General features: G+C 47.8%; 1 protein-coding gene across 1 annotated transcript; it reads right to left on the bottom strand.

The window, feature by feature from the left end:
- LOC136582196 (mixed lineage kinase domain-like protein) lies at nt 1-25,974 on the bottom strand. The gene is made up of 11 exons (XM_066583046.1): nt 25,842-25,974; nt 23,222-23,675; nt 21,206-21,286; nt 17,478-17,637; nt 15,495-15,592; nt 7,173-7,308; nt 6,637-6,721; nt 5,463-5,611; nt 1,805-1,854; nt 1,583-1,708; nt 1-1,370 (listed from the first exon to the last, which is right to left on the bottom strand). The coding sequence occupies exons 2-11, from the start codon at nt 23,670-23,672 to the stop codon at nt 1,324-1,326; spliced, it is 1,383 nt and encodes a 460-aa protein (XP_066439143.1). The 5' UTR covers nt 23,673-23,675; nt 25,842-25,974; the 3' UTR covers nt 1-1,323.

Here is a 25,974-nt window from a genome sequence, read left to right as displayed (position 1 = left end):
TCATCCTTGCAAATGCACCTTAAAGGTGTTTTATGTAGAACACACAGTTATTGCTCAGTGATCCTGTTAATAGTCGCCGACTACACATCTAAGCTGCTAGTATGTGGATCAGACAAGGATATCATCAGTTCAGTCCAATAAATGCTGCTCAAATTCGGGCCTCTTATAGACAGTTTTAAGTCCACGGCTCGCTTGTGTGCTCCTCAGCTAGACTGCACAGAAGTACCGTAGTAGGAGCTTCCTCTGAGCAGCACTCTTCCTGGCTGGGAAGGAAAGTTGTGGCGTCTGTACCGGTGTAACAAATACTAAGTGTAGTGATACAAAATGTACAAACAAAATGTTTCATTCTACTGAGAAAATAAGATGATGACAGGACGATACAATCCATCATAACCCCATATCAGCTCCAATCAGGACCCAGCTGGAAAGGAAGACAACTATTTCCCATATTCATAGAAGCTGGAGGTGTCAGGAAAGATGGGACCCGGCATCATCACTTGTTAGAGCACCAGAATCCTCCAAGCAACATAGAGATTCCAGCTGAGCAGCTACAATAACTGCAGGGCAGACGTTTCCTAGAAGAGCGACTGTGGGACAACTTCTCAAAATGTTCCTGCTGGCAATAATAGAAAGGTATCAGGACATCGCAGTTCATTGTATATGGGGCAGCATAGTCATAGACCAGTCACAATGCCCATGCTGATCCCTGTTCGCCACCGAAAGAGCCAACAAAGGGTATGGTAGCATCAGCACTGGACCATTGAGCAATGGAAGAATGCGGACGTGTTTGAGGTGGATGCCCGTGTGTCACTTACCCAGGGAAGAAATGACAGCAGGATGGGAAGAAGATGTGCCGGCAGGGGAAGTGTGCTGGGCAATGTTCTACTGGATACTTGGATTTTGGCACCATGTAGATGTGGCACGTACCACCTACCTAACACTGTGCAGACAAGTATACAGCGAGATTCCTGACACTTTCTTATATCCATCTTATGTCACGGTTGATGAAATTTCATCTCTGCAGCATGTTGTAAGTCACACTGGTCTCGCTGTAGGAGTCTGACGCTTATGTTTGTGCTGACCTCTAATGGCAAAACAAAAAATTGCAATCTCTCATAATCATCGTCCTGCAGTGAGGTGAAGATGTCCACCTGGGCCATCCGCTGGGTTTTTTATGCATCAAAGAGTCAGCTTATGCTTCATTGCGGACAGTATAAGATCAGATCACTGTTGAGTTACTCGCGATGGAGTCTTCATCACCTTTGGCTCGGTGAACGTCTCCAAGGAGTGATAGCTTCCCGTTCTGATGTCACACAGCTGAATTCAGGACTCACATTGATTAAGATGAGCAATGAGCAGATCTACAATAACTAGAGACAGGAGAAGAGGGTCAGTCCTGGGGGCTTCTCCAAACATACACCTACAGCACCTGAACAGTCAGACCTATAGTGCGCTTATCTGCTACATCATTACATTGCTTTCTGCAGCACTGAGTATTTCAGGAGATAAGTGTATTTATATTCTGGAAGGTATATAGTGCAAGGGGCATTGGTTGGGCAGAGCATAGCTTGGCACTACTTACCTCCTGCAGTTGGGCGACCACTCGGATTGCTTTGCAGGCAGCTTGCAAAAAGTTGATGTAACACAGGAGGACAGGAACCAAGAAGCTCTTCATTTACTTTCTGGCCATCCTCAGCAGCTGGCAGGCCTACAGGAACGAAACAGACTGGTTTATAGTGCCAGGCCTGGTGCTAACATGCCGAATCCTCTGTACGAACCCCAATGGAGAGCAGTCAGCACTTACCCTGATCTGGTAGTCTCCCACTTGCAATCTCGTAAAGCACCACCCCCAAACTGGAAGACACAACAACACGGTTTACAATAGGGTAACGCTGTGCAAAAACCCTCCACATATCCAGTAGTGAATGATCCATCAATTGACAACAATATGGAGCCCCGTGTATACTCTATGTAGACAAAAGTATTGGGACACATAGAAGATGATGAAATTCAATTTTATTCCACATTTTTTAATATAGTGTTCGGCCGCCTTTGTCCTCAATGACTGCAGTAACCCTCCTAGGCTGCTTTCCACCAAATTACCATAGATATGAGGAGGTATTTATATTCGTTCCTCAAGGAGAGCCTCAGATAGTGATATGGGGGTGTTGGCCGTGCATGGATACAACGTTCTAGTTCGTCCTGCTCGATGGGATTGAGATTCGGCCATTGGGCTGGCCAATGAAGTCTGCAGACGTTCTGCTACTCCACACTGTGTGCTGTATGACATGGCGCTCGTCATGTTGGTGGAGACACAGAGCTGTACCAGAGTATTACTACAAGGGAGGTGATGCCATAAAGTTAGGAGAAAAAAAAGCCAGCTTCACGTGAAAAATGCTTTATTGCAAAGAGATCAGAGTAACCAAAGAAGGCTTTTCAGCGTAAACAGGTTTTGTTCACCTTCATGCCATATTGTTTGGAATGTCTCCGTACCCATTGGTGTCGTGGGTGGTCTTCACGATAACCAATGGCCCTAGTCCTTCCCAGCAGAAACCCCATCACCACCATAACAGAACCTCCTCCAAACTTCACTGTTGGGACAATGCCGTCATGTAGAAGCCGCTCTCCAGGCAACCGCCACCCCCAAGTGCCACCATCCGATGGGAAGATGGTGTACTGTGATTCATCCACAACACTTGCTTCTACTCACAGTCCGACGCTCCAAGCCCCATCACAGGCGCCACTATGCATTCACTGCTGCGTTGCATGCAGCCGCTAGTCCATGGTAACCCCTCACATGCTGTTCCCTACAGAGGGTTCTGGTGCTAATGGATGTCCCAATGTCCTGTGAGACCTGAGTGAGGGCAGATGATGTGTATGATGTCTTCACAGCTCGTACAAGGCTTCGTTGTCCACGTTCTGTCAGTTTATGAAGTCTCCCTGAACGCGGTGGCACCGCACACACTGGATGGCTTCCATCTCCCAATAACATGGCCAACAGTGGACTCTGGAAGGTCCAGAAGCTGCGATGTCCGGACTGATTGGTTGGTGACATCCCACCACTAGACCCTCGTTTTCAGCTCTACACCTGGTGATATCCCCCCACCAGACCCAGTTGTCAGCTCTACACCTGGTGACATCACCCCACCAGACCCCGTTGTCAGATCCACAACTGGTGACATCCCAACACCAGACTCAGTTGTCAGCGTTACACCTGGTGACATCCCCCCACCAGACCCTGTTGTCAGCTCTACACCTGGTGACATCCCAACACCAGACCCAGTTGTCGGCTCTACACCTGGTGACATCCCCCCGCCAGACCCCATTGTCGGCTCTACACCTGGTGACATCCACCTGCCAGACCCCATTGTCGGCTCTACACCGGGTGACATCCCCCCGCCAGACCCCATTGTCGGCTCTATACCTGGTGACATCCACCTGCCAGACCCCATTGTCGGCTCTACACCTGGTGACATCCCCCCGCCAGACCCCATTGTCGGCTCTACACCTGGTGACATCCCCCCGCCAGACCCCATTGTCGGCTCTACACCTGGTGACATCCCCCCGCCAGACCCCATTGTCGGCTCTACACCTGGTGACATCCCCCCGCCAGACCCCATTGTCGGCTCTACACCTGGTGACATCCCCCCGCCCGACCCCATTGTCAGCTCTACACCTGGTGACATCCCACCGCCAGACCCCGTTGTCAGCTCTACACCTGATGACATCCCCCCGCCAGACCCCGTTGTCAGTTCTACACTTCATGACATCCCCCCGCCAGACCCCCATTGTCGGCTCTACACCTAGTGACATCCCCCCGCCAGACCCCATTGTCGGCTCTACACCTGGTGATATTTCTCCCACCAGACGCTGTTGTCAGCTGTACACCTGGTGAAATCCCACCACCAGACCCTGTTGTTAGCTCTACACTTGATGGAATCCCACCACCAGACCTCGTTGTTAGCTCTACACCTGGTGACTTCCCACCACCAGACCTCGTTGTTAGCTCTACACCTGGTGACATCCCACCACCAGACCCCGTTGTCAGCTCTACACCTGGTGACATCCCTCCCACCAGACCCCATTGTCAGTTCTACACCTGGTGACATCCCCCCCACCAGACCCCATTGTCAGCTCTACACCTGGTGACATCCCCCCGCCAGACCCCATTGTCGGCTCTACACCTGGTGACATCCCCCCGCCAGACCCCATTGTCGGCTCTACACCTGGTGACATCCCCCCGCCCGACCCCATTGTCAGCTCTACACCTGGTGACATCCCACCGCCAGACCCCGTTGTCAGCTCTACACCTGATGACATCCCCCCGCCAGACCCCGTTGTCAGTTCTACACTTCATGACATCCCCCCGCCAGACCCCCATTGTCGGCTCTACACCTAGTGACATCCCCCCGCCAGACCCCATTGTCGGCTCTACACCTGGTGATATTTCTCCCACCAGACGCTGTTGTCAGCTGTACACCTGGTGAAATCCCACCACCAGACCCTGTTGTTAGCTCTACACTTGATGGAATCCCACCACCAGACCTCGTTGTTAGCTCTACACCTGGTGACTTCCCACCACCAGACCTCGTTGTTAGCTCTACACCTGGTGACATCCCCCCACCAGACCCCGTTGTCAGCTCTACACCTGGTGACATCCCTCCCACCAGACCCCATTGTCAGTTCTACACCTGGTGACATCCCCCCCACCAGACCCCATTGTCAGCTCTACACCTGGTGACATCCCACCACCAGACCCCATTGTCAGCTCTAGACCTGGTGACATCCCCCCCCCCCCACCAGACCCTGTTGTCAGCTCTACACCTGGTGACATCCGCCCACCAGACCCCATTGTTAGTTCTACACCTGGTGACATCCGCCCACCAGACCCCGTTGTTAGCTCTACACCTGGTGACATCCCACCGCCAGACCCCGTTGTTAGCTCTACACCTGGTGACATCCGCCCACCAGACCCCGTTGTTAGCTCTACACCTGGTGGCATCCCTCCACCAGACCCCGTTGTTAGCTCTACACCTGGTGACATCCCACCACCAGACCCCGTTGTCAGCTCTACACCTGGTGACATCTAATGGTTTCTGGGATCTCCTGTGGGATCCTCTCCTTTATGCCTAATGCTCACATATCACCTGACGGTACTGGACTGCTGGGGGGCCAATACTTTTATCAACGTAATGTGGGTAAAAGAAGACTATAGAAAATTGCAGCTGGAGTGTAAACTGGAGCGATTGCACAATCTATCACATCACAAGGTGGCCGTTATGGGAAGTATTTGCAGAAGTGGCTTTTCATAGTAAGCATGGAAAAGTCTTGTTCCGTCAAGAAATGTCCATGAAATGACCCTTTATTTCACCACCCTGAAATGTCTACACAGATCAGCTCATGCGTTCGGCCGAGGCTGCCGCTGCTTAGGGGCAGGATCCGTATGATATAGTGTTACTGACCTGTATATCTCGCTCCGCTTGTCGTAGGTGTTGATGTTCTGCAGGGTCTCGGGCGCGATGTACACCAGCTCCATGCTCCTCTTCCTCAGTTCTGCATTAGACGATCGTCTCAGTGATGATTCTGTTTTTGAAAGCTCAAATCCAGAAAGCTGTAGATGTGATGAAGAAGAAGGATCGCGTAAATATATGAAGTAGTAAGCCGCGGCTGCCGGCACCATATTGTGTATGATAGCAGTATTGTAGTTTGTCACACTGGTGCAAAATGTTCAGCAGGGGCTACTTTATTCGTGGGGCGCATTACACGGATGAGCTGCTTCATACATGAGGCGTATTATGCAGATGAGCTACTTCATACATGGGCGTATTACACGGATGAGCTGCTTCATACATGGGGCGCATTACACGGATGAGCTGCTTCATACATGAGGCACATTACACGGATGAGCTGCTTCATACATGGGCGTATTACACGGATGAGCTGCTTCATACATGGGCGTATTACACGGATGAGCTGCTTCATACATGGGTCGCATTACACGGATGAGCTGCTTCATTCATGAGGTGTATTACACGGATGAGCTGCTTCATACATGGGGCGTATTACACGGATGAGCTGCTTCATACATGAGGCGTATTACACGGATGAGCTGCTTCATACATGAGGCGTATTACACGGATGAGCTGCTTCATACATGAGGCGTATTACACGGATGAGCTGCTTCATACATGAGGCGTATTACACGGATGAGCTGCTTCATACATGGGGCGTATTACACGGATTAGCTGCTTCATACATGAGGCGCATTACACGGATGAGCTGCTTCATACATAGGGCGCATTACACGGATGAGCTGCTTCATACATACGGCGCATTACACGGATGAGCTGCTTCATACATGGGCGTATTACACGGATGAGCTGCTTCATACATGGGCGTATTACACGGATGAGCTGCTTCATACATGGGCGTATTACACGGATGAGCTGCTTCATACATGGGCGTATTACACGGATGAGCTGCTTCATACATGGGGCGTGTTACACGGATGAGCTGCTTCATACATCGGGCGTGTTACATGGATGTGTCCAGCCCTGGGATTATGTGGTAATGCTCCAGGGCTTCCTGATAGCTTCATGTAACCATCCCAGTCCCTATCTTCATGGCGTTTCTTACCTTTACACAGTACGTCCCATCCACCAGGAATTTGGAGCTACTCAGACTCCCATGCAGAATGGCGTTCTTCTCTGTCTGATGTAACCTGCAAGAATATTATTACCCAGTGTAACACCTACAGGGGTGGACAAAAATATGGAAACTGTACGAAATACGTGCCTTAAAATCGGTTTTACTGAAATCTGATTTATAATCTCATGTAATTTAAGTGGAGGTAATATGACAGAGATGCTGCCAGACAGAAGTAAACATCTACCTGATTAACAATGTTCCATTGGCCAGGGGTTTGAGTACTGTTACCAGCCGGCTCCCAAAACCCCTCAGAGCAGGGCAAGAGGTGAAGTAAACACAAATGTGGCAGGAAAGCTCTCAGCCAAGCAGAGATCAAAAGGGCAGCTCATGCTAATGATTAAATTCCCATGCATTTCGTACAGTATTTCCATATTTTTGTCCACCCCTATACATCTGCTGGAGATGGGCAGATGACCTGCAGCCCAGAGCCCCAGGTCACGGAATCCAAGGAGCGAAGTACATACCGGTAGATGGCTCTGGCCGCATCTAGAGCCATGCTAACACGACGCTCCCATGACATGTCGGACTCTCTTTCCAGCAGCTGTCGCAAAGTTCCTTTCTCACAGTATTCCATCACAAGGGAATAGCGGGCGTCTGCGCCTGGACCAAAAGACAGAACGCAGGAGTCAAACATGAGACGGGAGCCAGTGGGTGCATCGGTGACAACCATGGACCCTGCAAGCTACCGTGCAAAGAAAGTGCTATGCTACAAGCGGGTGGAGTGTAATGAGGCCATATTGTCTATATTGTGATAGACATGATAATTATTTAGTATAAAATGTCTATCGCTATTTGTATATAACCCAAATGTATTTTGCTATTGTAATGACTTTCAGCTCTGAGGAGTTTAAAGGACACACACACAATCTAATCATAGTATTTGCTAGACAATGGATGTCTGATCTAATGTTAGTTAAGTACATAGAAGTTACACAAGTTGCACAACCAGCTTCTAAGAGTTAAGGGCCATAGTCTCTGTGTATATCCTTATATCCTGTGTTTAATACTGAGTGTTTGTCTAGCCCCCTTCCACTCCTTATCCTGAAGCTAGGTAAACAATGAGTCATCACTACACGGAGATGACTTCAGCTAGAGGACGAAGTCCATACCACCTCAACACTTGGAGGGGGTGGGCAGAGAGGTGGGGGATTCTATATGAACCGACAAATGAGAATCTTATATGTTACTGATGTAATCTGTTGCACGCCCATTGAAGGGCGGTTGTCATGTGTTATAATAAAAAGCCTGAGCCTCTACACATGGTAGAGACTCTCTCCCGGTTTTAGACCAGCATTTGTGTCTGATTCTGGATCGATGATGTGTGCACACGACACTCAATTCGGAAAGCGACAAAATACCCCAAAGCCTGCTGGAGAAATCATAATCCAGATCAGTGGCGTCTCTGGGTGGACCGAGTTAAGAGATTTTGATTTCTTTCATTCTGGAAAAATACAGAGATCGGCGGATGGCACGCAGAACTCAGGGGCCCGAAAATCTACAGAACACGGTAAGATTGCTTTATGTAAATCTACCGATGTGATCTGGGTTCTGACTGCTTTTCTGCCTGTTCCTGATCCAGAGTGATAAATCAATGAAAGGCAGGTAATATAGTTCTTTCTTACTCGGAAAAGACCACCGTTTTAACCTGCTTAAGGGGTATTTTGTATGCTGTGTCTGTTATGTCTGAGACGGTTAAAAATTGTGTATACAAGACCAAGAGATAAATTCTGTGAGGGTTAATGTGTCGGGAGGGCGGACTCGGCTGTTTAAGTCTGAGGGAACACGCCAGTGACACGTGCTCCTAGGTAAAACTAGTGTGAGGTTAGGAAGATTTATGATACGTATACTTAACTTTATGATTGAGCGTGTTATGTTCTCATATGTGGAAAGGTATATACTGTGAAGTATAGCCGTGCTTTGTGACGGCTGATTTCTCCAGAATATTATTGAGGTTTTGGTCATTGAAAATAATCGTCAGTCTCTGTGTATAGCTAAATGTCCTGTCTAGGACGTGTACAGGAAGTGCTCTTCGGGATTGCTAGTAGACCTTGGGTTGATATAAAGGTAGATGAGATATATACCTTGGGTTGATATAAAGGTGGATGAGATATATATATACCTTGAGCCGTTGTGGGTATTCTCCAGTAATCCCGTCTGTCTGGTATTATAGAAAGAATGTGCAGTGTTTATTGTTGGGGGGAGGGCTGCTGATAAGAGTGAGCTGAAAGCTTTTTCCAATTAACCCTTTCTGTTTACTTTGTCGTTCCCTGTGTTTTGTAGAATTAATGTGCATTATAATTCTGAGTGGGAAAGAGGTTATATGGAAAGGATTTGAAGAAAGCAGATTTTACAAGAGAAACAGTACTGTGTGCAGAAACTTTGAATAGAATAGAATAAGCAGGTAGCATAGAGTTGAGCAAAGTGAGCAAGGACAAAGGTCATAGAGCTTGTGATTTGGTTACTGAACAATGGGAAAGGATCAGGAAAAGTTGCAGAAAGAAATGTGTTTTTAGATTGCTAGAAGGAGGTATAATGTAGTTAAGAGATTGAAGAGGGGAAAGCATGTAGGGGGGGTATGTGTATTGCTTATGAACAATGTAATGTCTTTGTGTTGACTGCGGCCCCTCCCTGTAATGGCGGCCGTGCTTGCAATGTTTACAATCCAACATAGTGTGACTCTGCAGTAAATGTAGTGAGGCCTGCCCCCACCCTGAAGTTACTTCCCCCCATGTGCTCACTTTCAGGGTGTGTGATGTTACTTCCGGTCCCTCCCCATCCGGGACAGGACCTGGCCCCGCCCCTTCCTCCTCCAGCAGCCATCTTGCCTCACCTGGAAGTGCTGCTACTCAGCAGCCATTTTGCCTCACCTGGGAGTGCTGCTGCCCCTGGCCCCGCCCGGTCCTCCGGCAGCCATTTTGCCTCACCTGGGAGATTTGTAGCCCCGCCCCTTTCTGCCTCTGGCAGCCATTTTGCTGCACTTGGGAGGCCTATATTTCCCAATGCCACTGTATCCAGTGCTAACATCATGATTGTCTGAAGTAAGGTTTTGTTTGACCAGACTTTGTTGCACTCCAAGATGTGGCCACTTTGGATGTGTGATAAGTTCAGGGAAACAAACCTTTGTGGAGATGCAGCTTGGGACATAGTAGATGACTAAGCTGGTTTATAGTGCATGGAAGATTGGAGTTGATGCATGGGGGGCAGAGGCCGGGAATACATGACAGGGGACGCTCTCTCATGTTCCCAGGGGCTCTGTTTTCCACTGCCCGCTTCTCCAATGGATACTCAGACAGATGATGTTATGGAAGGCTCCTACAGATGGAATAATTTCACTATAGTCACCCAGCAAACTTTTTCATGCAATTTGGTGAAGTAATTTTACTTTTTATGTGAAGAAAGAGGGACTGAATTGCCCAGAGTAGGATGTTAATTCATCCATATTCTTTAGTTTTTCTTTAAGTCTTTTGTATATTCTAGTGTCAGTCTACACTGAAGCTATAATTATATTCCGACAGGAGAGTAAAAGCTAAACGCTGGCCATACCCTGAAATACTATTACACTGGGTGACGTAAAATTTGAATCGTGTGGCGCCCCCTTGTGTTAAAAATTGCTAACTGCGACCTGAGAGGGAAAAAAAAAAAAAAAAAAAAATTTTTTTTGTAAGGAGATTTTCGCTCAGACTTCGCTGCATACAATGTCACCTTGACCTACAAAGTGCTTGTTTTTGTGCCTCTTGGTTTACTAGTTTGAACGCAATGACTCTTTTTCCATTGAGTATTGCGGTTCAAAAGGGGGGAGGCATAGGTGATCTGGGTCATAGATGATCTAGGTGTTGTAGATCAGCTATTGGGTTTGAAAAAAAATAAATAAATGATTTTGTGCTACAAGATTCCGAGCCATGTGAAATAGAACATTAGCACGATTATTTAGTACTAATTCAGTAAGAAACTGCAGATATGCAAACAGTTACCAGAACCCCTGTTGATAATGCATATGTTGAGCTTTTTGCAGATGGTACCAGGGTGAGGATTGATGACTCCACATCGGATATGCAGTGGTCACACAACAAGATGTCCTAGAAGCAGAAGCTCTGCCTCCGCATGTCACAGTACAATAAGCGGAATGGAAGGCCCTCACTGAGGCGTGTAGAGTGGCGAGAGGTAAGACCGGCAATCCTTTACACTGACTCCTGGTATGCATTTGGCATAGCTCATGATTACGGCCCAATATGGAAGGCCAGACAGTTTTTTACCTTAGCAGGACAACCAATTGAGTATGGTGCAGCGGTGCAGAGTCGCATGGAGGCCCTGCTTCTACCTGACAAAGTTGAGAGTTCGCACCGATTCCTACACTGGAGAGGCGAGAGACGACACACTCGCTGACAGCGCAGCAAAGGCAGCGGCCCTCAAGCCGTGGAAGAAAGAAGAAAGATACTGACAGCATGAGTCAGTGGTAAAAAAAAACTTTGGACATTGACAAAAATTTGGACTTTGATATGCTAAAAGACTTTTACAGTTACAAGCCAGCAAGGAAGAAAAGAATAAATGGACTAATATGGGAGCAGCAGAAACAGGACAGCGTGTGGTGAACGGTCAACAGCACTTGCCCACCACAGTTCCTGTATCCCATGATGGCCCAGCTGATGGACGCAAAGACCCACCTAGTAAAGCAGCACTGACGGCGACGCTTGAAAGAGGTTGGGCGACTTCTGGGTTCTCTGTAGCTGCTGCATCATTTGTCCGGTTTAGCATGATCTATGCCATAGGTGAGTCAGGGCAGAAGTAAATTTGCCACATCACACTTGCCGGGACCACTCTACCCATTTCAGGGATTGCAAATTGACTACGTTCAGCTCCCACTTGTTGGGAAGTATGAATACGTGCTTGTTGTTGTTGATGTCTTTGCAGGTTGGAGGCCGACCCTGTTACCAAGGTAAACAAGTAGGTAACCGCAAAGAAGCTCATGAACGAGGTAAACTGTGAATATGGGGTACCAGAGGTGATTCAGAGTCAGACAGAGGTATAAACTTCGCAGGTGAATGTAACATGTCATGTCTGCTCTGGGTGTATCCCAGGCCTTTTACATACTCTACCATCTTTAGAGTAGTGGAAAGGTGGAGAGATGTAGTGGCACGCTAAAAAGTAAGATACTTAAAAATGACTCCACTTTGGAAAGACTGTCATCCAATAGCCTTATACAGTGTTAGATATGAACCCAGGGGGGATTATACATTATCTCCCTACGAGATTGTTTGGGCTAGCCCCAAGGCTAGGTTGTTACTATCCTCAGTAGTTACAATTACAATCTGATGTGTTGACTGAGTATGTGATTTCCGTTGTTAAAGAACTAACCAAAGCCTATGCACAGGTGTTCTCTTCCAGACTCAGAGGCAGACACTGGGACACATATCTTGCAGCCTGGGGATTGGGTGTGCGTCAAGAAGTTCCCCAGGAAGCACCCTCCTGAGCCCCGATTTGATGGCCCCTACCAGGTGCTTCTGACTACTGCCACAGCTGTGAAACTAGCCGAAAGACTTACATGGATCCATGCTTCATACTGTAAGAAAGCTTCAGATCCGGGAGACCAGTCTTAGTTGTGCCAAAGACATTACTCTGGTTAGGGCTAGTGAGAGAGGAGGGTGGCAACTGGAATCCTTAGTCGGAAGAATATGAGGGTATGGTTACCTTCTAGTATAACTCGTCCAATGCTCAAGTAGCCGCATATTCCTTCGACTATTGTACTGTGGTCCCGTGTCTAGGCGCAAGATCCCACCGCAGGCCAGATTTAGCTCAGTCCAGCTGGTTATATGACTTATATACCCGGGGAATACAATATGTTTGTGCCACTGATAACGTCTGGGGAGAAGACTGCCGTTATTGGGGATTAGTGGGATGGAACGCAGGAACAGACTAGTCCTATAAACCGCGAAGTGCCTTAAATAAGAAAAATAGGAGCGGGAAATCCCTAATTAGTCGTATAACCCTCCTTGAGAATAATAAGGACAGCAGGTATTGGAAGGCTGAACTTAGTATGTTGCTTGGTTTTAATGCGGTTTTTACATTAACCATGGGAGATCCAAGTCCGGGGGACGGGGAGACTTATAGTCTGGGGACATACCGGTACGGGAGGACAGATCCCTTAGGGAAGTTTAAAATAAGGGATATGGTAGATGCAGCCGAATGGAAGCCTTCACTTAGTCCCGTGCCCATAATTAACCCCCTCCGCCGTAAGATAAAGACCTTGACGAACATGATGATCATAGCCGACCCTACCTTTTGAGGACACCTTGACAGTAGCGACTGGCTACTCTGACCAGAATCTCTGGTTGGAGTTGATGAGGTACAATGCTAACAGGAGCAACAAGTCTAACTGTTGCGTGTGCGGTAGTGCCCGACTACACTCGGGGATGGTCCCACTAAATCTCCCTGTAGATGCTGAAGAGTGGTTTATTAGTCTCTTCACGAACATTTCCGCTAATTTCACTGTCCGTGAGAAATGGAAGAAGGAATACTCTATAACTACTTAAGTGTTTTGCACCGGAGAGAGTATTACTGACTACCCTGGAAACTACACCTGCCAGGCAAATAGGCAGGGTGGAGGGAGATTTTTGGGGAACTCACCAACGGGTATTGCTCCTCCTACAGTATGATAGGAGGGGAATAGATGCAGAATCAGGTCCAGTCCTTAGGAGACGTTTACTGGCTTTGTGGAGACATGAGGTAGAGGACCCGCCTGGAGGGCAATTGGACAGGGGAGTGTGCCTTAGTAAAGCCCTTATACTCCTCCACATCCTGTCAGACACCAACGTTTCCCTTGTTTGAAAAAGATGAAGAGCCAGTTCTGATAATGCCAACCACGTACGCTACCAAAGAAAAGGAGAAATGTACTAGTACTGTGCCTGCCCCGATCTCCTAAGATGGATTGTCAGTGGAATTCCCATTTGCCTAGGGATAGTGCAGAAGACCTTAGGTTCCGGCGAGGGCACACCCTGTGGGGTGTTAACTTGTACAGATAGAGGGTATGGATGCCCGGAAATGAGCCCAGGGAATCCATGGCCTCCCTCTGAGGTGAGGTAGGGATCCCCCCCTCCTAGGAGTAGGGACTTACGGGCAGTGGGAAAACCCTGACGCAAGGGTGAGGCGACTTGGACGTGTTCACCATTAGGACTATCTCCAGGAGGGACACTGGTGTGGGTGAAGATTAGGTAGTCCCACGCTGTGCGTACCTGTGTACGCTACTAGTATTGTAACATTATGCTAGAGCGAGAAGAGAGACCCCTGGTGGTAGTTTTGATCTACACGTGTACATTGACATCATAGGATAGCCAAGGGGGGTACCTGACGAGTTTTAAAAATTAGAGACCAAGTTAAAACTAGATTCGAGTCCATTTTCCTGATCATTATGGTAAATAAACGTTGACTGGATTAATTATGTTTATTATAATTAGCAGTGGTTTATAAATTATACTAGAGACGCCTTATAGGGACTAGTCGACCAATAGGACCTACCTCGACTGACTTTTTTAAAAATAGAATGGCCTTAGAGACGACTTTAGCTAAAAAGGGGAGTGTCTGAAAGATGATAGGGGAGACTTGTCATACCTACATCCTAGACGACACGTGACCCGCGGGTAAAGACGCAGTTGCTATTAAGAAGCTGACCACACTAACTAAAAAGAGCTAACTTTTGGGACCAGCACTCGCCATGGATGAGCGGGTGGTAAAGGATCCTGGCACAGACGGGCGTCGCTGTTGTATGTGAACTGATGGTTACCTTTTCTGTTCTAGTCTGCTGTGTTATCCCCTGTGTCAGAGAGACCTGTGAAACTGATGCTGGAAAAGCCGCTCCCACCATGAGTTTGCTGAATGCATCCCCAGAAGGAGTGGACAAGTCCTACACCCCCTTGAAGACCCTAAAACGAACCTTCAATGCGCTCCGGTTATAGGCTCATGCGCAGAAGACTGTGAAAATTAGATAAAGAATTAGAGGATAGACATTTTAAGGGGGGATTGTGATAGACATGATAATTATTTAGTATAAAATGTCTATCGCTATTTGTATATAACCCAAATGTATTTTGCTATTGTAATGACTTTCAGCTCTGAGGAGTTTAAAGGACACACACACAATCTAATCATAGTATTTGCTAGACAATGGATGTCTGATCTAATGTTAGTTAAGTACATAGAAGTTACACAAGTTGCACAACCAGCTTCTAAGAGTTAAGGGCCATAGTCTCTGTGTATATCCTTATATCCTGTGTTTAATACTGAGTGTTTGTCTAGCCCCCTTCCACTCCTTATCCTGAAGCTAGGTAAACAATGAGTCATCACTACACGGAGATGACTTCAGCTAGAGGACGAAGTCCATACCACCTCAACACTTGGAGGGGGTGGGCAGAGAGGTGGGGGATTCTATATGAACCGACAAATGAGAATCTTATATGTTACTGATGTAATCTGTTGCACGCCCATTGAAGGGCGGTTGTCATGTGTTATAATAAAAAGCCTGAGCCTCTACACATGGTAGAGACTCTCTCCCGGTTTTAGACCAGCATTTGTGTCTGATTCTGGATCGATGATGTGTGCACACGACACTCAATTCGGAAAGCGACAAAATACCCCAAAGCCTGCTGGAGAAATCATAATCCAGATCAATATGTACGCTGTATGGACCCCGTACAGCCTGAGGTCAGTGGAGTATCGGGACTTTAGTGCTGAGAGAAGGTACAGGAATTGGGTTGAGGAGCGCAGCAGAATCCGCCAACTTGCCACCGGGGTCTTACCTGAACCGTCCACACAAATGCCGTATAGCCGTAAGATATTCAGACACTCAAATTTCTTCATGGTTTCACTCTCGGACCGGAAGGTTTTTATTATTAAACTGGAAAAGCAAATCACATGTAAGTTTGGAGAACAGGGAGCGGCATCAGAAAGCGCAAATGTGCAGAGGATTTAGGCGAGCGCGATATTGGTCCAAGAAACACAGACCAATATCACACTTGTATCTCTGGGATTGTTGTTTACATTTTTTTCCTGCGAATAAGATGGTTTTGCACAAAAAGCATTAGAGGTCATGTGATCTTCACACATAGGAAAATCGCTTGTTGTTTCAACAGGAAAATATTTTTAAATTGCATTACATGAAAATTGTATCCGTCTGCGAGTGCGATGCAATTTGTTCCCCACCATAGAAATTCAGAGGCGATATCGCCCCAAAAAATAGGACATGCTGCGATTTTCCTATCGCCCATATGAACAGACTCATTGCAAAAGATGGGTTCTATTTTGTGCAAGTTTTCAGCACCTCGCAAAGTACAAAACTCGCGCAATAAGATTGCTGGTGTAAACACGGCCTTAGGCCGGCTTCCCACTTAATTCCGCGGCGGAGCCCGTCACGGCGCCCCCCCAGAGACCCCAATGCTTACCTCCGGATACGGCGTCTTCCGTCCCACATGACGCTTCGGTGTGCATGCGCAATAGAGCGCGTGACACGCCGCAGCGTCATATGACACGCCCACAGCATCACATGACGCGGCTGGCGGTGGGCGGGGAAGTGGTTTCATGCTATCTTCCGCTGTGCTACAGCGGAAGATAGCGTGACGGACGGCTTCCATTGACTGCAATGGAAGGCATCCGCGTGTACACAATAGAGCATGCTGCGGGTGAGGTCGGGTGATGTCACGGTGCGGAATTCCACGATGGAATTCCGCACCGTGAGCATTGAGCTAGTAGGTTCAATAGAACCTAATAGCTGCGGGCAACGCGGTGGATTTTCGCCATATTACGCGGCGGAATCCGTCCATCTATTGAACCTAATAGCTCAATGCTCACGGTGCGGAATTCCATCGTGGAATTCCGCACCGTGAAATTACCCGACCTCACCCGCGGCATGCTCTATTTGCTGCGGGTGTACGCGCGGACGGCTTCCATTGCAGTCAATGGAAGCCGTCCGTCACGCTATCTTCCGCTGTAGCACAGCGGTAGATAGCGTGAAACCGCTTCCCCGCACACCGCCGCCATGTCATATGATGCGGTCGGCGCGTCATGTGATGCTGTGGGCGTGTCATGCGCGCCGAAGCATCATGCGGGACGGAGGACGCCGGAGGTAAGTATTGGGGTCTCTGGGGGCACCGTGACGGGCTCCGCCGCGGGAAGCTGCCCTATAGGCTATCTTTACTCAGACAAGCGTGATATCATTCCAAGGAACGCAGACTGATACTGCGCTTGTAAAATTGCAGTTTTCACCGTGAGTAGCATGCAGATTGTGTGAACATGCATGAGATGTCGCATTAAACATGACAGTCGCATCAAAATCCCATAGACATGCAAGTGCTGACCCTGCAAAATCACAGAAGAATAGAACATACTGCAATTTCTCTATCGTTTAACATGTTCTATTTCCGTGTGAGTTTTGTGCACGGGAAACTCGCCGGTGTCAATACAGCCTCGTTGTAGTGTTATTTAATTTAATGGTGATTGTTATTAGTGAAAAGTGAGGTTGTACTTGTCGTAGTGACCACTAGATGGCAGCACAACTGGATGAATTTCAGATTATTAAAGAACATCATCTCACTTAACAGCCTGCTGCAATGATGAATGTTATGGAGGGGTGATGACAGAGTGACAAGCCTGCTTTCCTGGAGGCAGCTGTCACAATGACAGCACATAGACTGTTGGTTCGTGTACTGTAAATCTGAGCAGTCATCAGCGTCTCATCACCAATCTAGTGACACAGTAACCATAACGTATTCTGGTCTCTTACTCACTCCTGGTTTCTGATCTGTTGCCCTTTGAACACTTTAATAGCCACTGGACTCTTGTGGTATTCGCCGAGATATAAGTCATGGCTGGGCTTCTCCAGTAAAAGGGGTCCAAACTTCAGATCTGTGGCTTGAATCTCAGTGATGTGCCAGGAGGAGCGTTTACCTGTAGGCACAAGAAGTGAGGATTGTTTGACGCCAGGAGACGTGCGGCCGACTGCATTACGGCAGCTTCTACTTTTATAAAACTTCATCATCGTATTGTGAAAAGTGCTGCAACTTTTCTTATAGACTTCAAATCCTGTACATTTTCAAGATCTAAGCTTGCAGTCATTGAACGGAGCTTCGAGGCCTGGATTCCAGACTGATAACTGTTAATTGCGGTGATACATTGTAACAAAGCAGAACGCTCAAAGACAATTGTCTAAACTGTGTATAGCTGTACAAAAAAACTCTCAATATTAAGGTGGGGGGGCTCTATTGGAAGCCTGAATCCACAGAATAGGGGATAAATTGATGACCATTGGGGTCCGACTGTTGGGATCCCCACCAATCCCTAAAATGTGGCTCCAGTGGGTTCTGAAATGTCGGTAGCAGCAGCCAAACATGGAAACCACCATGCCATTTACTTCAAATAAGCAAGATGGAAAATACCTCTGCAGCGCCACCCACTGGATGTCAGCATTCCTGCAAATCAATGTCCGACCATTTATACAGGTATTAACAAAGACTCACGTCGCAGGCCTCTCAGTAGCCAAGCCAGGATCTTACTGCAGACCGATGAGGGGCAAACACCCCGAAACAGCTGTCTGTGGATGGAGTCTGGCTTGGTTTTCAATTCCCAATCTTTGTTAATATCTGTATAAAGGGTCGGACATTGATTTGCAGGAATGCTGCCATCCAACAGGTGGCGCTGCAGGGGTATTATTCCATCTTCCTTTTTTGCATATTTCCTTCTAGGTCTCCTCATTCACCTCCTAGGTGCTCTCCTCAAGGAAAGACAATACCCCTCACCATTCACTTAAAAACGACCCCTGGAGGTAGCCAACCACTTGAACTTAATGGTCTGCAGTATTGTCATTGAAATGATTGGAGCAGCGATGGGCATGTGTGCCACGTCAGAACGCAGTGGACCCCCAGGATCATTAAGTTACCCCTGTCCATGTGGAACAACCCCTTTAAGTCGGTTACATAGGGCCTGCATCAGTTTCTGTCAAATCAGGGAAAATACCCGGGTCCACTGGGTTTGGGGGCCCACAGTGATCTGCATAATCCTGTCCTACTGTTGCCCAGCTGAGGGCTCCTTCACACTGATGCAAGAAAAATCGCATCTTCCCGCAAATTTTGAGCGTCAGCGATGCTTTTTCCTGAGAATAATCTCGCCTTGACCCACGATTTTATTACACGAAAGTCAATAGGAGTTTGTAATGATAAAAACGCATTGCATAAAAAGTGCAAGTCCGTGTGAAGCGATAAAAAGGAGGCTCCATGGGGAACGACGGGAGAGAACAGAGATAAACAAAATCACAAATAGGAGATGCTCTTATCTCCCTCCACATCGCAAACGGGAATAAAACTATTGGAAATCATCGGTTTCATAATTCTGTGTTTTCACTCACTCTTGTATAGCTCAAAAAACGTGTGATTTTCTCGTGTTTAGGCTGGCTAAGCGAGATGCGCAGTAGTCATGAAAAGAACCTGTTACTTTAAATGGGTTGATCTACATGATTCTTTTTTCTCGGGCCAAGCTAAATTGCAGCTTGCTCTATTTTTAAGCGATACATGAGGCACAAAACCTTGCATCCCACCACCACACTTGGGCGCCGTGCGATGTGTCTGCGAGTGTGATGGGATTTTTACCATTACAAATTTTTCATGTTTGTGAGAAATCTGCGTGAAATTCGCACTTACAGAAAAGCAATGCGTTTTTCTTGTAAAATGCGTCGCACTCACAGAAAAATCGCAGCTTTACAAGTGCCATATCAGTCCGTGCTTCTCAGTTCAGTATCACACTCACTCATATGATTACACCCTAAGGCCTCCCTCACACAGGGCGTTTTATACAGCGTTTAGCGCTGCCTTTTTAGCCCAGCGCTAAACGCTGTACAACACTCCCATTCATTTCCATAGGGCTGCTCACACAGGCCTCCCAACGCTGCGCTTTGACAGCAATGCAAGTTCTATTTTGGGGCGTTTTCAGCCCTGCGTCGCCTATTGAAATGAATGGGCAGCGGTTTTAGCACTGCTGAAAACGCGGCAACACTTGGTGCCGCGTTTTTGGCAGCGTTAACCGCTCACCGATTTTCGGGGTGAGGGCTTGCAATAGAAGCCCTACCCCGAAAATCAGTCCCAGTTAGACAAAAAAAAGAAAGTAATACTCACCTAGCCGCTGCAGTCCGGGTCGCTGCTGCTGGTCTCTGCCGCTGATGCGGGCTTCCCCTGCATTCACAAGTCTATTGCCCTAAGCCAGGTTTGAGAACCCCGCCTCTGGCAATAGAGTGCTGTGATTGGTTATCGGCACGCTCGATGCCCAATCACAGCCCTTCATTGACTGTCTCAGCCAATCAGCGCCGGCAAGCTCTGATTGGCTGAGACAGTCAATGAAGGGCTGTGATTGGGCAAGCACCGACAACCAATCACAGCACTCTATTGCCGGAGCCGGGGTTCTCAAACCTGGCCTCCGGCAATAGACTTGGGAGTGCCGAGGAAGCCCGGATCAGCGGCAGAGACCAGCGGCCGCGACCCGGACTGCAGCGGCTAGGTGAGTATTACTTTTTTTTTTTTTTTTTTCCAGCATTCTTGGCTGCGTTTTCAGCCGAGCTGAAGACGCAGCCAAAACGCTGGCATAAAGTATGCCAGCGCTGCTGAAACGGGGCAGAATCTGCAGTAACGCAGATTGTGTGAGGGAGGCCTAAGGCTACATTTACATGGGCTCGAAAATCGTACGAGTTTTGTGTGTTGCGAGATGCACAAAACTTGTGCGAATATGAGCTGCATTCTTTCGAATGGAGTCTTACACATGAGCGATACTGCGAGCTTAAAAAAAAACAAAAAAAACCCGCTGCATGTCCTATTTTTTTCGTCTCCCTCGGAACGCATCGCCTTTTGTTTTCAATGGGACAGTTAAGCACATTATGCGCCGTACGATCGAGTGCGATGTGATGTCTGCCAGTGAAATTAACAGGAAACCCTTGCCGATCCTCCGACACGCGTGAAACAAGCGCTGAAGGATTGGTAGTTCCTAGAGGTGAGGCGAGCTGTTTGTGTATGAACAACGCCTCATATCCACGGGTAAAAGGCACGTAGACAAACGCGATATCGGGAAGAGTTTCTCGCCTGTGTGAATGTAGCCTTAGGGTGAGGTTGGCAGGGGGCTCATTATGGCTTCCTAAGGATTCAGATAGACCTGGAGGCCACTTTCCCTGAATAATTTCATGCTTTGAATGTTTCCAGAGACTGACAACAAACAGAGATCTTGAAAATGTGAGGATTTGGAACGCACCATATATTAGACAGTCACAGAACTTTTCATTATTTGCACCAAATGAGGAGCCCGCGTCATGTGCAAAGAATGTAAAACAGATGAATGTGCTTAATGTAAGATGTTTGCATCAAAACCGCCGCTCCCAGAATGCCCCGGCAGCCCCGGCAGCAGCTGGAGCGCTCACAGATCGGGGAGCTTTGGTCACTCCTGGTAAGTGCACCTCTGTGCCCACCCTCAGGTCAGTACTTACACACTGCTTTTATTGCAGCCATCTCGGAGAGAATTTTATCCATCCCGTCCTCCACATTCTCCATTGTTCGAGAGATGTTTTCTGCATTGGAAAAAAAGGAGACATAAAAAAAAACCACAGCGCCCCAAATCATCCTACGACACCCAGACAGAGGTTGGTGAGAAGTGTAGTGTGAGCATGACTTCCTTGGGAGTGGTTGCAGGCGATGCAGTTATCATCCACTCCCCACATTTGTCCTGTCGGGGGCGCCCACTCAGGCAGGTAGGTTGCACATTTTCCTCAACAGATTTGCATATTACAGAAGCACAAAATTGGATGAGATTTGAACCCATCTCTGCCAGTGCAGATCACTATTGAGAGCAGTCAAGAAATTGGTACCACTAGGACTCATGTAGGGGATTAAACCCCTTTTGAAGTGCCGTCCTTCTGTATGTTCAAGGACCCTCAGAAACAGAGGTCACGTGATTATTTATAGCGATTTTGTGTCTGTGGATTGAAAAGGACTTTTGACCCCGCCCCAGAAAGGTCTTGGAACTGACTAGGACTGTCTCTTTGCTGGGACTGTGAATAAAGACTAAGCAACGCCCCTGGGTGATGTTACTGCAGCAGCCATCTTAGCCATGTAAGTTATTACAACTGCCTCACAAGAAGACACGGGAAGCATCAGCATGTGATGTAAGAACCTGCAGAGTGTGTGTGATGCCACTAAAGGAGACTGAGCAGCAGTGTGTGCCTAGCAGAGGAGAGTGTGCCTAGCAGAGGAGCAGCAGCAGTGTGTGCCTTGAACAGGAGCAGCAGCAGTGTGTGCCTTGAACAGGAGCAGCAGCAGTGTGTGCCTTGCACAGGAGCAGCAGCAGTGTGTGCCTTGCACAGGAGCAGCAGCAGTGTGTGCCTGGCGCAGGAGCAGCAGCAGTGTGTGCCTGGCACAGGAGCAGCAGCAGTGTGTGCCTGGCACAGGAGCAGCAGCAGTGTGTGCCTGGCACAGGAGCAGCAGGAGAGTGTACCTGGCAAAGGAACAGCATGAGAGTGTGCCTAGCAGAGGAGCAGCAGGAGAGTATGCCTAGCATACCACAGTAGCGGGCCAATGACTTAGTAGCAGCCATCGTACAATGTAAGCTGCGCTGTCCCTGAGCTGGGGAACAGCACAGGAGGAGGCCACTTAAGCAGACCTGATGACCAGAGGGCTTATATTGTGGAAACCAAAGGGCCCTGATGAGCATGGGGCCGCTGCTGATAAGCAGTGCGGAAGGAAAAAGAGGCTCCCTTCCTGCTGGAACAGTGCAGTGAAACCGTAACTACAGAACAACACTGCAGGATACGTGAGACCAGCCTGATGCAATCATGTGCACCCTGTAGGGACTGTGACAGACTGATGCGACTGAGGGAGTATCTCCCCAGGAACTGTCATACGGCGAATGCGGGCACTGTGTCGATACAGTGTGATGTTTAGTAGTAGAATAAGAAATGTTATACAAGGCACTGTGTGCAAAGTGATGCCATCTGAAGGTATATGAGACACTGTAACGAGAGAACAAAGCACTGTGAGTAGCGATGTGAGATGTAGTGTACAAGAGAGAGCTTTTTTCACCTATGGTGCGTTGATTTTGCAGTGACGTGGGACTCCTAAATTGGTGATGTACTCTGTAACTTACGGTGCGTGAGGCTGCAATGTTGTCATGCCACGGACCTTCAAGAATATAGTATGGGGTATAAGGCTAAGTATGTAGTACTATGAGGACAGCGGGAGTTCGAATAGCCTTGTCTCCCCGAGGTGTTCCCCTTTTGTGGACATTCATATATCTTATGTGTGACTTCTGGTTAAAAATATGTAACATTTAAGCATGAAATACCCTCCAAATGAGCAAAAACATCTCTTCTTGTGGTTCAGTAACAGTTATAGTTTTGTAATAATGTTTCTTCCATCTGTCACCACCGCGCCCTGCACGCCATCATCTGCCTCCATAGTGCAGGTAAGTGCACCCCAGAGCCAGCAGCTGACCCCCGCAGTAAACTCACCAGTGAGGTATGTCTTCAGCTCCCTCAGGTCTTCGTCTATGTCCTTCTGGTTCTGGCGTTTCCTCGTATGCTCTGTAAAGAAACGGGAGAACTTTTCTCTATGTTCGACCGCCAGCAGCAGGGAGACCTGTGCGGCCGCGTCCCCGAGCCGGTCCGTGATCAGTTCAAACTCCTCTTTGATGCCGTTGGCCTGAAGTATCTGCCTCCACCAAGCCTGGTGTGAATACTTGATGACCCAACACTTGGCATTGTCCAGGGTCACCCGCAGCTCCTTCATCACCATCTTAAGTGGACCAGACTTGTCCTTTTGCCTCTGTAAGGCCTGCGAGGCCATCAGCAGCATCTCTATCCGCTTCTTCAGGCGACGACATTGCTTCTTATTGGAGCTGGCCTGGTCACACAGTCCGTAGATGGTTTGGGAAACCTCCAGGATGTGACCCAGCACGTCCATCACCTACAGACACAGGACACAATGAGGGAAACTTATCTGCCGCCGCATTGCTTCCTACTCAGTTATCTCATGGGATCACATTGAAATGGTTGGGAGAATATGGTTGCTGCATCGGATGTGACACAGCAGCTCCTCTACTTGTCCCGATCGCTGACGGCTGGCGGTCATATCCACATGTATAATGGAGTCTCCCCGAAACTGACCCCAAGATGTCCTCTTCTATTAGGTTACTCTACAGTCCAGAGATGAGAAGGGAAGCTTTTGTCTACAGGGATTTAGTCCCTTAATTGTGTTCCCTTTTTTTTCTGAATGGCTCACCTAAAGTCCTCTTACAAGGACTGACATGCCGCATTGTAAATGAGACAATCATTTAAAAAAGTTGTTTTTGTTTTTTTTTACATGGACATAATAGGCAATATGTTGTATTAGGCTATTCTGTACAGTTTTCTATTAACCCCCCTCTTCTGCTAGGCAGCTAAATGAAGACATTGCTATGGAGATCCATATCCATCTAAGCACATAGCAGAAGCTGGGGCTCCAGCTGTGCCCGCACCGTCTTCTGTAGCGCAGGCACACATTTTTCTATGTAACACGGTGCTAATAAATGTTTGTTTTATACGTTATCAGTTTTTAGACCTAATTTATGCTCCTGTGCCCGCTGCTCTGTCCCCCCACACTGGTGTTATTCATCTCGGGTCTTGGGGGCTCAGTCCCCGATGCTATAAAGAAGAAGAAACCGTCCTGTGCCGCAGACAGCTTCTCCCCTTCACAGCGCCCACGCCCCGCCAGACCCAATACACTGTCTGTGTCTCAGTGCGTTGGGTGTATTGGAGATCAATGATCGTTATAGGGGTTGTAATAAAATTATCTTCTATCCACAGGATGACGGAGATAGCTAAGTTCAAGTGTTCAGGAGTCTCTGGCACTCCGACGGAGATGGATGAAGTGGCATCGCACATGCTCTTGCGAGCGCTCTCTAATAGTTTCTTTCTTCCAATAGGAGTAATGGGCAATTATCACACTCATGAAAATCACAAGTGTAGCGATGCAAGGCGGTTGGCTCACAAAATGCATCACACACATATAAGACATTGCGAGTTTGCAAACATAATATGGGTCCGAGTTTCTCAGACTGATATTGCACCTGGCCGTGTAAAAGCCCCCGTAGGCTCCATTCACACGGGGCAGTTCGGTTGCCATACAAACCGCACCAAAGAGTGCATGTGCAAAACTACATGTGTTTTCTTGCCACATTTTATTACAAACATAGTAAAAACACACGTGGTTTCCCCAATGCACTTTTTGGTACAGTTTTAATGATGAACGAGACTGGCGCTTGTCTACCTGTCCTTTACACGGGCGATTCAGACTACATGCGGGATGAGCGATTGTTCATGCAATGACTTGTCCTGCATGGAGAATCATCGCTGGGAGATTTGCATGCAAAAATGATGATTTTGTTCGACTGCGCAAAAGATGCGATCCGTCGATGAAGGAGCATTTGTTCATTTGTTGGCTGATTGGGTGCAGCTTGACATTGAGCTGACAGTCAGACAAATGAGCGTTCATACGAACATTTGTGCCCAGTTGTCAGCCTGGTGTAAAGAGGTCTCACAGCTCAATCACGGTATAAAGAGAAGTTGTGCAACTCTCCAATAGACGTCACGGCTCAGTTCCTCAAATTCCTTCACATCGAGAGGCTGAAATAACCATCCTGATCGCTGGCGCCGTTCTATCCAGTCTAGGAAGTCTCCAATGAAGTATACAGCCTGCACTGATACATTGTAACAAACTATCAGGACAAGAAAGAATTGTGCTGCTGCTGGGTTTATCTCACAGAGGCTTGTCTGATACATTGCAACAATCCCTCAGCTGGGAGAAGTATTAGGTCAGGATGGGTGCTTCTGATCTAATTTCAGGCTTTTACAGATTCTCAGTTCATTTTTAGCAGAAATATTAGAAAAGCAAAAAAACAAAGAAAATAATGAAATGTGAGATCAGACTGTACCGCGATTGTGCTTCGTGGAGCTTCGCCTGTAGACCGTAAGACGACGTAACATTACGGATTGTTCTGTGGTTGGGATGGGTTTATATGACCGATCTACTAGTCCAGGCTCCGTCTCATCCGCACAAGTCACCACACAAGCTGCACACACACTGTATACTTACTGCTTGTGCAACCCGCTGGCTTCCCTCAGTCTGTGCTCTCGCTCGCTGCTTTGCCGTGTTTTATACCCAGGACTGGAGCCGTCCTCACATCCTTCCGTCCTCCTCACACTTTCATAGGAGTGGATTCTTCCGC

Source organism: Eleutherodactylus coqui, chromosome 11 (genome assembly GCF_035609145.1).
Source record: "Eleutherodactylus coqui strain aEleCoq1 chromosome 11, aEleCoq1.hap1, whole genome shotgun sequence".
NCBI classification, from domain to species: domain Eukaryota; kingdom Metazoa; phylum Chordata; class Amphibia; order Anura; family Eleutherodactylidae; genus Eleutherodactylus; species Eleutherodactylus coqui.
The sequence above is the reverse complement of the archived record's forward strand: the minus strand, read 5'-3'. Positions and strand labels throughout refer to the sequence as shown.